Below are 12,085 nucleotides of genomic sequence, written 5' to 3'. Positions count from 1 at the left end.
AGCCAAAAAAGCAAAAAAACAAAAACAAAACGCTACAGTACATGCTCGACATGACTCCCCCTGGCAAACAAAATCCACGCTCTTTTCTGGACTACAGTTCCCAGCATCCCCTAGACCAGGCCCTTTAGGAGAGGAGGATGATGCAAATGCACCGCTTCCAAGATGCAAGCGTTCTTCTTCTTGGATTTCTTTGAGAGCATCCCAATCCCTGCATATTTCCAATTTCCTATTCCTGGACTGCAACTCCAAGCAATTCTCCAGATAAATAAGATAGATTAGACAGAGGTAGGTAGGTAGGTAGGTAGGTAGGTAGATAGATTGATCAGGAGGACTGCTGGGAGTTGCAGTCCAAGAATACATAGAGAAGGAAAAATTGGGGAGAAAGAAGAAAGGAAAGAAAAGGGGGGAGGGAAAGAGGAAGAGAAGGAAGGAAGGAGAGAAGGAAAGAAAAAAAGGGAAGTAGAGAACAAAAGGAGAGAAAGAGGAAGGTTGGCCACAGCAACACATTGCGGGTACAGATAGTTATTGTTATTATTATTATTATTATTATTATTGTTATTGTTATTATCATTATAGGGTATATCAAAGGACAGGTAAGTTTGTGACAGAGAATAATATGACTGTTCCATTGTCTCGAAACAGAGCTGTGTACAGAAAAACCAGCGTGACTACTACTACTACTATTATGATTATGATTATTATCATTAGCATGTTTATTATTATTATTATTTGAAACACAACAAGATGAGTCCACGGCAGACAAGATCACTCTGCTGGCTGTTGTATCACTCGTCGGACACTTCCCAAGTGTTTATTAATTATTATTATTACTACTACTAGCTGTCCCCTGCCACGCGTTGCTGTGGCCCCGTCTGGTGATCTGGAGAATAAAGTAATGAGAAAGTGTTGATTTCTAATATATGTAATTTCTTTATGCTTGTGGGTAAACAGTATTTCTTGTTGTTTCTTTGTCAGTGTTGATGTGGAGATTTTTTTTTTAGTAATAACAACAACAATCTAATATATATATATATATATATATATATATATATATATATATATATATATACGCTCTGTGCATAATGAGTTCCTTAAAAACAAAAGAACCAATGAACGAAATCACACCAAATTTGGCAACAAAACATCTCACAACACAAGGAGTGACCATCACTCAAAAAATTATGATTTTGTCATTTGGGAGTTGTAGTTGCTGGGATTTATAGTTCACCCTACAGTCAAAGACCATTCTGAACTCCGCCAGCGATGGAATTGAACCAAACTTGCCACACAGAACTCCCATGACCAGCAGAAAATACTGGAAGGGTTTGGTGGGCAGTGTCCTTTGGTTTTGAAGTTGTAGTTCACCTACATCTAGAGAGCACTGTGGACTCAAACAATGATGGATCTGGACCAAACTTGGCACGAATACTCAATATGCCCAAATATAAACACAGTTAGATTTTGGGGGAAATAGACCTTGACATTTGGGAGTTGTAGTTATTGGGATTTACAGTTCACCTATAATCAAGGAGCATTCTGAACCCCACCAACAATAGAATTGGGGCAAACTTCCCACACAGAACCCCCATGACCAACAAAAAATACTGTATTTTCTGATGGTCTTTGGTGACCCTTCTGACACCCCCTCGCAACCCCCCCCCCCCCCCCAGAGGTCCCAAACTCCATCCAGTCCAACTTCCTTCACCGGGGCAAGAAAACATAAAGCCCAACAAAGAGCCATCCAGCCATAGGTATAGATAAATATATATGATTCACACACACAAACACACACACACACACGTTAATGACAGATATAGTACCATAGATTTGAAAAAGATCCCTAAGAAGGATCCATAGTAGGCAAACCAGACAATCTTTACATCAGTACTGACAAAGAAACAAGAAATACTGTTTACCCACAAAGATAGAGAAATTACATATATTAGAAACCAACACTTTCTCATTAATTTATTTTCCAGATCACCAGACTGGGCCACAGCAACGCGTGGCAGGGGACGGCTAGTAAAATAATAAATTTAATAATATCAACAACGTAAAATAATAAATAATATTGACTCGAGTATAATAATAATAAATAATAATAATATTGACTCGAGACATTTTCAGCCTAAAAAAGGACTGAAAAACTAGGCTTATACTCGAGTATATAGATCAGTGTTTCTCAACCTGGGGGTCGGGACCCCCATGGGGTCACAAGGGGGTGTCAGAGGGGTCGCCAAAGACCATCAGAAAACATAGTATTTTCTGTTGGTCATGGGGGTTCTGTGTGGAAAGTTTGGTCCAATTCTATCGGTGGGGTTCAGAATGCTATTTTATTGTGGGTGAACTATAAATCCCAACAATTACAACTCCCAAATGGCAAGGTCTATTTTCTCCAAACTCTACCAGTGTTCACATTTGGGCATATTGAGTATTTGTGCCAGGTTTGATCCAGATCCATCATTGCTTGAGTCCAGGTGAACTACAACTCCCAAAAACTCAAGGTCAATGTCCACCAGACCTTCCCAGTATTTGCTCTTGGTCATGGGAATTCTGTGAGGAGGAAGCATTCAAATCCTATTTACCCAGTTTGATTTATAGGTGAACTATAAATCCCAGCAACTCCAGCATTACCAAATGACCAAATCAATCACCCTCAATCTCACCAGTATTCAAATTTGGGAGTAATGGGTATTTGTGCCAAATTTGGTCCAGTGACTGAAAATACATCCTGCATATCAGATATTTAGATTACCATTCATAACAGTAGCAAAATTACATTGTGAAGTAGCAATGAAAATAATATTATGGTTGGGGGTCACCGCAACATGACGACCTGTACTAAGGGGACGCGGCATTAGGAAGGTTGAGAACAGACCCGTAGCCAGGATTTCGTTTCGGGGGGGGGGGGGGGGCTGAATTTTTTTCAGGGGGGGTTTCTGGGGGGGCTGAGTTTCGGGGGGGGGCTGAGTCTGAGTGAAAGAGGGTCTACCCTAGCAAACCTTTTGTATCATTACCCCAATACCCCCATGCATATGGGATATATTGAGTATGGTGATCAGATCATGATATGAATAAACATAACAGTTTAAGTAATGCACCAGTAAGGCCTTTTCGCGAACCACCATGAGAATTTCGGGGGGGGGGGGGCTGAAGCCCCCCGAGCGCCCCCCCCCCCCCCCCGGCTACATGCCTGGTTGAGAACCACTGATATAGATTATTATTATTATTGCAGATATCTAAAAGGACAAGTACGTTCGTGACGGAGAATAATATGACTTCCAATGTCTTGGGCCAGAGCTGCATAGGGCAAAACCAGCACTGTTATTATTTTTCTGCTGTAAAGGAAGGCACCATCGGATCTCTCCCAAGAGAGGGCCACCCAGCCTCTTAGACATGAAAAGGTGCATAGGGCCAGAGTTGGAAGGGACCCCAAAGGCAGCACCCGATCCCTCCCGACAGAGGGCCACCCAGCCAATGCTATACCAGCATTCCAAAACGGGACGTCTGAAATACTCCTGGTCTTAATCAAGCTTTTCAGATGAGGGCAAACTCCAATTCTGTTGCTTCCGTGGCCTTAAGTGGCGTGTCCTTGCAAAGCAGCCAACATTTAATCCCCCAAAGCAGCTGCCCTCGCCCAGGAAACCGATCCCCTTCTCCCCCATCACCAGCCGCTTTCTAATTTGGGAAAGGAATGGTGAGCAGTGGGGCCCCCATGTCAGTAATCCGAGAAGCGGCTGGCTTGCTCCTTGCCTCTCGAAGCAGGTTTAGATAAGCTCTTCGGACCCATTTTGGACATTTGAGGGGCAAAGACCCCCCCCCCATGTCTAGGGCACCCAATGCAAAGCCTGATGTGACCTGATGTGACTGTTTCAGGAGACCCCCTGCTATCCACTCCAATAGGTTTCTCCTGTCTCTTCCTAACTAAGAAAATGGGACCCTTCCCTCCCCTCTTGGGAAAACAGAGGGAACCCAAAAACAGTGTTATTGTTGTTATTATTATTATTAAAGCCTCAATTTGCTTAACGTATTATTATTATTATTATTATTATTATTCAAGCTTTGCCTTGCTGAATTATTATTATTGACTTGCCTTGCTTAATAATAATAATAATAATAATAATAATAATACATTAAGCAAGGCAAGTCAATAATAATAATTCAGCAAGGCAAAGCTTGAATAATAATAATAATAATAATAATACATTATTAGGTTCTTGTGGGTTTTTTCGGGCTATAGGACCATGTTCTAGAGGCATTTCTCCTGACGTTTCGCCTGCATCTATGGCAAGCTTCCTCAGAGGTAGTGAGGATGCTTGCCATAGATGCCTCTGAGGATGCTTGCCATAGATGCAGGCGAAACGTCAGGAGAAATGACTCTAGAACATGGCCCTATAGCCCGAAAAAACCCACAAGAACCTAGGGATTCCAGCCATGAAAGCCTTCGACAATACATTATTATTATTATTATTATTATTAACACCATTCAAGCCTTGCCATACTTTATTTATTTATCTGTGACATTTCTACCCAGCCGGCTTTACGTACAGCCAATGATTCGATGCCTTAAAACACAATGTACACATTGTGTTTTATGTACACTTAAATAAATATTAAAATAGAATTTTAAAAGTACATTAAAAAGAATTAAAACAGTTAAAAACAATACTTTCTGAGTTAAACACGTAATCCACGAGCGTAATCCGGGTCACACTGCACACTGTTCCAAGTCTATCTATTGCATAAGTTCTCTAAAGCCACATTTTCACTCTCTTGCAGAAGATCAGGAGGGAGGGGGCTGATCTAATAACCCTGGGGAGGGAGTTCCACAGCTGAGGGGCCACCACCAAGAAGGCCCCGTCTCTCGTCTCTGCTAATCACACCTGCCAAGAGCAGGACCTCCCCAGATGATCTTAAATGCTGTGGTGGTTTATAGGGGTTTATAGTTTCTATCATCATCATCATCATCATCATCCAAGCCTTGCTTTGCTAACTGTATTATTATCACCATCATTATTCAAGCCTTGCTGATTATTATTATTATTATTATTATTATTATCATTCAAGCCTTGCTTTGCTCAATATATCATCATCATCATCATCCAAGCCTGGCCTTGCTGAAAGTATAATAATAATAATAATAATAATAATTATTATTATTATTATTATTATTCAAGCCTTGCTTTGCTGAATGTATTATTATTATTATTATTATTATTATTATTATTATTCAAGTCTTGCCTTGCCTAATGTATTATTATTGCTGTTATTGTTCTTACTATTATTCAAGCCTTGCTGAATGTATTATATTATTATTCATATTATTATTATTCGAGCCTTACTTAATGTATTATTATTATTATTAAAGCCTCACCTTGCTTAATGTATTATGATGGTGATGATTCTGCACGCCTTGCTTGCTGAATGTATTTATTATTATTATTATTATTATTATTATTATTATTATTATTATTATTATTATTATTATTCAACCCCACACATATTGCAATAGGGTTGGACTGGATGGCCTTTGGGGTTTCCTTCTGATTCTAGGTAAAAGTAAAGGTAGTCCCCTGACATTAAGTCCAGTCATGTCTGATTCTGGGGTGTGGTGCTCATCTCCATTTCTAAGCCGAAGAGCCAGCGTTGTCCGTAGACACCTCCAAGGTCATGTGGCCGGCATGACTGCATGGAGCGCCGTTACTTCTGATTCTAGGCTCCTCTAAATAACAACAACAACAAAAATACATGTAGCACAGCAAAGCTTTAATAATAATAACAGCAACAACAACATCAACATCAACAACAATACATTAAGCAAAGCAAGGCTTAAATAATAATAATGATAACAATAATAATAATAATAATAATAATAATTTATTTATTTATTTAGGGTACTTCTACCCCGCCCTTCTCAACCCCCTAAGGGGGACTCAGGGCAGCTTCCAACTGGCATGCGTTTGATGCCTACAATTCAACATAATAAAATACATAGTAACAATAATTATAAACAGTTAAAAACATTACATTAATACAATAAAAGCCAGCCTGGCGGCCATCGTTTCACCAAGTCCTGTGGACTCAAACAACGATGGACCTGGACCAATAATACATACAGCAAGCAAGGCTTGAATAATAATAATAATAATACTAATAAAAAATTAAGCAAGGTGAGGCTTGAAGAAGAATAATATTCTTCTTCAACCCCGCAAATATTACAATAGGGTTGAACTGGATGGCCTTTGGGGTTCCCTTTTGACTCTAGGATCCTTTGTATAACAAAAACAACAACAACACATTAAGCAAGGCAAGGCTTGAATAATAATAATAATAATAATAATAATAATAATAATAATAATAATACATTAAGCAAGGCGAAGCTTGAATAACAACAACACATTAAGCAAAGTAAGGCTTAAATAATAATAATAATAATAATCATAATAATAATAATACATACAGCAAGCAAGGCTTGAATAATAATAATACTAATAAAAAATTAAGCATGGCGAGGCTTGAAGAAGAATAATATTCTTCTTCAACCCCACAGATATTTCAATAGGGTTGAACTGGATGGCCTTTGGGGTTCCCTTTTGACTCTAGGATCCTTTGAATAACAACCACAGCACATTAAGCAAGGCAAGGCTTTAATAATAATAATAATAATAATAATAATAATAATAATAATAATACATTTAGCAAGGCGAAGCTTGAATAATAATAATAATAATAATAATAATAATAATAATAATAATAATAATAATTTATTTATCGTGTCAGGAGCAACCAGACATTTGTATTACATTTTTAACGAAACAAACAAACAAAACACAAAGTTTGCAAGCTTGGTAGTTGATTAAATGTCCTTTGACCAGTATCTGGCCACTTGGAGTGCCTCTGGTGTTGCCGCAATAATAATATAATATTTATTTTATTATTTATTTATTTATTTGACTTGTATACCGCCACTCCCAATTTGGCTCGGAGCGGTTTACAGAAGTAGATTAAAACAACACAGCGAACTTTAAAAGACAATAAAAACGGGAACCGACATAGTCCTGAGTTATTCACCCATCGAAAGCTTGTTGGAAAAGAAAGGCTTTCCGAATATAATAATAATAATAATAATAATAAATAACATAATTTTTTTTGTCATGTCAGGAGTGACTCCTGGTGGGAGAGAATTGGCCGTCTGCAAGGACGTTGCCCAGGGGACACCCGGATGATTTGATGTTTTTATCATCCTTGTGGGAGGCTTCTCTCATGTCCCCGCATGAGGAGCTGGAGCTGATAGAGGGAGCTCATCCGCCTCTCCCCGGATTTGAACCTGCGACCTGTCGGTCTTCAGTCCTGCCGACACAGGGGTTTAACCCACTGTGCCACCGGGGGTGCCTAATAACATAATAATAATAATAATAATAATAATAATAATAATAATAATGTATATAAATAAAAATGTAATGTTTGTTTGATTCTATGTTTTTATCATCCTTGTGGGAGGCTTCTCTCATGTCCCTGCATGAGGAGCTGGAGCTGATAGAGGGAGCTCATCCACCCCTCCCTGGATTTGAACCTGCGACCTGTCGGTCTTCAGTCCTGCCGGCACAGGGGTTTAACCCACTGCGCCACCGGGGGCTCCTAATAACATAATAATAATAATAATAATAATAATAATAACAGTACATTAAGCAAGGCAAGGCTTGAAGAATTATTTATTTATTTATTTATTTACGGCATTTATATGCCACCCTTCTCACCCCGAAGGGGACTCAGAGCGGCTTATAATATATATTCTCGTGCAATGTATATTATTAGCATAGTATAATATCAGTACATATTACTATATTGCACTATACCGTTATATTGTAATATTATTAGTAATATGACATGTAATGTAAATATATAATTATAATTATAATATTGAATTATTATTACTAGTATTATATTGTATTGGTAAAGGTAAAGGTAGTCCCCTGACATTAAGTCCAGTCATGTCTGACTCTGGGGTGTGGTGCTCATCTCCATTTCTAAGCCGAAGAGCCAGCGTTGTCCGTAGACACCTCCAAGGTCATGTGGCCGGCATGACTGCATGGAGCGCCGTTACCTTCCCGCCGGAGCGGTACCTATTGATCTATTCACATTTGCATGTTTTCGAACTGCTAGGTTGGCAGAAGCTAGGGCTGACAGCGGAAGCTCACGCCGCTCCCCGGACTCGAACCTGCGACCTTTCGGTCAACAAGCTCAGCAGCTCAGTGCTTTAACCCACTGCGCCACCGGGGGCTCCAATATCAGTATATATTACTATATTGCACTATACCGTTATATTGTAATATTATTAGTAATATTACAAGTAATGTAAATATATAATTATAATATTGAATTATTATTACTAGTATTATATTGTACTACATTATACACAATAATATTCTTCTTCAACCCCACAAATATTGCAATAGAGTTGAATCTTACAGAACAGGCATGGTACAACTTGGGCCCTCCAGGTGATTTGGACTTCAACTCCCACAATTCTGAACAGTAGGCTGTTCGGAATTGTGGGAGCCGATGTCCAAAAGAGCTGGAGGGCTGAATTTTGTCGTAGAACAATAAGCAGTGCAATGAAAACACAAAGGATCCAAGCGGCTTCCTTTTTCCTTAGGGAAAGGATTTCCAAAGGGGAAAGTGGGGGAGGAGCCCTGTGATGGATCTGCTGCTTCCCTGTCTATTCGGATTGAACCTACTTACCTTTCTCATAGCGCAGGTAGAGGAGGGAGACCACAAAGTAGCCCAGGTCGAAGAGCGGGAAAAGCGGGAGCCGGGCAAAGGCAGCAGCCAAGTCGCCCACGTCCAGGGGGCCCAGCAGGTCCATGGCCGGAGAAAGAGGAGGAGGAGGAGGAGGAAAGGGACCCAGGAGAAGCAGCAGCAGCAGCAGGAAGAGGAGGAGGAGGAGGAAAGCAGCCCCAGAGGAGGTGGGCCCTCCCCATCCTCATCCCCCAAGGAAGAAGAGGAGGAGGAGGAGGAGGAGGAAGGAGGGCGCAGCACCAAATTGGGAAGGACAGCGAAAGCCTTAAAGGGGCCCTCCCCACTCCTTCAGCATCCTCTGCAGGTGAAGCTCCACAGGTGAGCTCTAGGTCATCCTCGCTGGCAGGCATGGGACCGCCCTCCAGGTGCTTTGGACTTCCGCTCCTACGTTTCCTATAACAACAACAACAATAATATAACAACCATCAAGAAAATATGAATAATACAATGCAATAACATAATAAACTACAATAATACAGTGGTTCTCAACCTTCCTAATGCCGTGACCCTTTAATACAGTCCCTCATGTTGTGGTGACCCCCAACCATAACTTTGTTTTTGTTGCTACTTCATAATAGTCATTTTACTACTGTTATAAATCATAATGTAAATGTCAGATATGCAAGATATATTTTCATTCACTGGACCAAACTGGGCACAAATACCCAATGCACCCACATGTAAATGCTAGTGGGGTTGGGGGAGGATTGATTTTGTAATTTGGGAGTTGTAGCTGGGATTTATAGTTCACCTATAATCAAAGAGCATTCTGAACTCCACCAGCGATGGATTTGAACCTAATTTGCCACACAGAACTCCCGTGACCAATGGAAAACACTGGAAGGGTTTGGTGGGTATTGATCTTAAGTTTGGGAGTTGTAGTTCACCTAAATCCAGAGAGCACTGTGGATCTGGACCAAACTTGGCACAAATACTCAATATGCGCAAATGTGAACACTGGTGGAGCTTGGGGAAAATAGACCTTGACTTTTGGGAGTTGTAGTTGCTGGGATTTATAGTTCATTACAATCAAAGAACATTCTGAACTCCACCAACGATAGAATTGGCTCAAACTTCCCACATGAATCCCCATGCCCATCAGAAAATACTGTGTTTTCTGATGGTCTTTGGTGACCCCTCTGACACCCCAGGTTGAGAAACACTGCAATAATATAATATAACAATAATAGTAGTAATCGCCCCAGCAGACAAAAGTCCTTTGTCTCACCCTGGTCATTCCACAGATATATAAACCCATTTTTCCTACTTCCAACAGACCTCACTACCTCTGAGGATGCTTGCCATAGATGCAGGCGAAACGTCAGGAGAAAAATTGCCTCCAGAACATGGCCATACAACAACCCAACAACAACAATAATATAACAACCATCAAGAAAATATGAATAATACAATACAATAACATAATAAACTATGAATCATACAATACAATAATATAATATAACAATAATAGTAGTAATCTATCTATCTATCTATCTATCTATATATATATATATATATATATATATATATATATAAATTCTCTGTGCATAATGAGTACCTTAAAAACAAAAGAACCAATGAACGAAATCACACCAAATTTGGCAACAAAAGTCTCACTACACAAGGCGTGACCATCACTCAAAAAATTATGATTTTGTCATTTGGGAGTTGTGGTTGCTGGGATTTATCGTTCACCTACAATCAAAGAGCATTCTGAACTCCACCAAGATGGAATTGAACCAAACTTGGCACACAGGCCTCCCGTGACCAACAGAAAATACTAGCAGTATTTGGTGGGCATTGACCTTGGGTTTTGGAGTTGTAGTTCACCTACATCCGGAGATCACTGTGGACTCAAGCAATGATGGATCTGGACCAAACTTGGCACAAGCACTCAATACGCCCAAATATGAACGCAGATGGAGTTTGGGGAAATAGATCTTGACATTTGGGAGTTGTAGTTACTGGGATTTATAGTTCACCTACAATTAAGGAGCATTCTGAACCCCACCAACGACAGAATTGGGCAAACTTCCCACACAGAACCCCAATGACCAACAGAAAATTCTGTGTTTTCTGGTGGTTTTTGCCGACCCTTCTGACACCCCCCTGGTGACCCCCCACCGCCGGGGTCTTAACTTCCGAGGTTGAGAAATGCTTCCTTCACCAGGGCAAGAAATCAAAGCCCTCCTGACAAAAAGGGCCATCCAGCTATTCACACACATACATATATGCATATGACAGATGCAGTACCATAGATTTGAAAGGGACCCCTAAAGAAGGACAATGATATGTTGAATGTTCCAGGGTAGGCAAACCAGGCAATCTCTACATCAACACTGGCAAAGAAACAGCAAGAAATACTGTTTATCCACAAGCAGAAAGACATTACATATATTAGAAACCAACACTTTCTCATTACTTTATTTTCCAGATCACCAGACTGGGCCACAGCAACGCGTGGCAGGGGACCGCTAGTAAATAATAAAATCACAATAAAAGACAATAATAGTAATAGTTATAATATAATAATTGTAATAGTAATAATAGATCCTCCGCCATCAACTCCACTGGACCGGCCACCTTGTCCGGATGCCCGACCACAGTCTCCGAAAGCAGTTGCTCTACTCCGAACTCAAGAACGGAAAACGAAATGTTGGTGGGCAGGAAAAGAGATTTAAAGATGGGCTCAAAGCCAACCTTAAAAACTCTGGCATAGACACGGAGAAAAGCCAACCTTAAACACTGTGGCATAGACACTGAGAACTGGAAGCCCTGGCCCTTGAGTGCTCCAACTAGAGGTCAGCTGTGACCAGCAGTGCTGCAGAATTTGAAGAGTCACGAATGGAGGGTGAAAGAGAGAAACGTGCCAAGAGGAAGCCAACCCCGACCGAGACCATCTTCCACCTGGAAACAAACTGACCACCTTGATTAGCATTTGATGTCCTGGCAGTGCCTGGGGCAGTCTTTTGTTGAAAGGGGATTAGATGTCCCTGATTGTTTTTCCTCTGTTGAAATTTTAGAGTTTTTTTAATACTGGTAGCCAGATGAAAATTACAACAGCAAAACAGAGAAGAAACAATCTGGGACATCTAATCACCTCTCAACAAAAGTTTGCTCCAGGCACTGCCAGGACATCAAATGCTAATCAAGGTGGTCAGTTGAAACATTCACACCTAGCTCCAGCAGACAAGAGTTCTTTGCCCCACCCTGGTCATTCCACAGATATATAAACCCATTTTCCTAATTCCAACAGACCTCACTACCTCTGAGGATGCTTGCCATA

At 40.4% G+C, this 12,085-nt stretch overlaps 1 protein-coding gene across 1 annotated transcript in view; it reads right to left on the bottom strand.

Moving 5' to 3' along the window:
* TMEM38A (transmembrane protein 38A) overlaps positions 1-9,128 on the bottom strand; it is a 28,430-nt gene extending 19,302 nt beyond the window's left edge. The window contains exon 1 of the mRNA XM_060784820.2: positions 8,743-9,128. Within this exon, the coding sequence (XP_060640803.2) occupies positions 8,743-8,866 (124 nt within the window). The 5' untranslated portion in view covers positions 8,867-9,128. The remainder of the gene's footprint in view (positions 1-8,742) is intronic.
* Between the last annotated feature and the right edge of the window lie 2,957 nt (positions 9,129-12,085).

This window comes from Anolis sagrei, chromosome X (genome assembly GCF_037176765.1).
Source record: "Anolis sagrei isolate rAnoSag1 chromosome X, rAnoSag1.mat, whole genome shotgun sequence".
Lineage (NCBI taxonomy): Eukaryota > Metazoa > Chordata > Lepidosauria > Squamata > Dactyloidae > Anolis > Anolis sagrei.
Note: the sequence above shows the minus strand (reverse complement) of the source record. Positions and strands in the feature narration are given on the sequence as shown.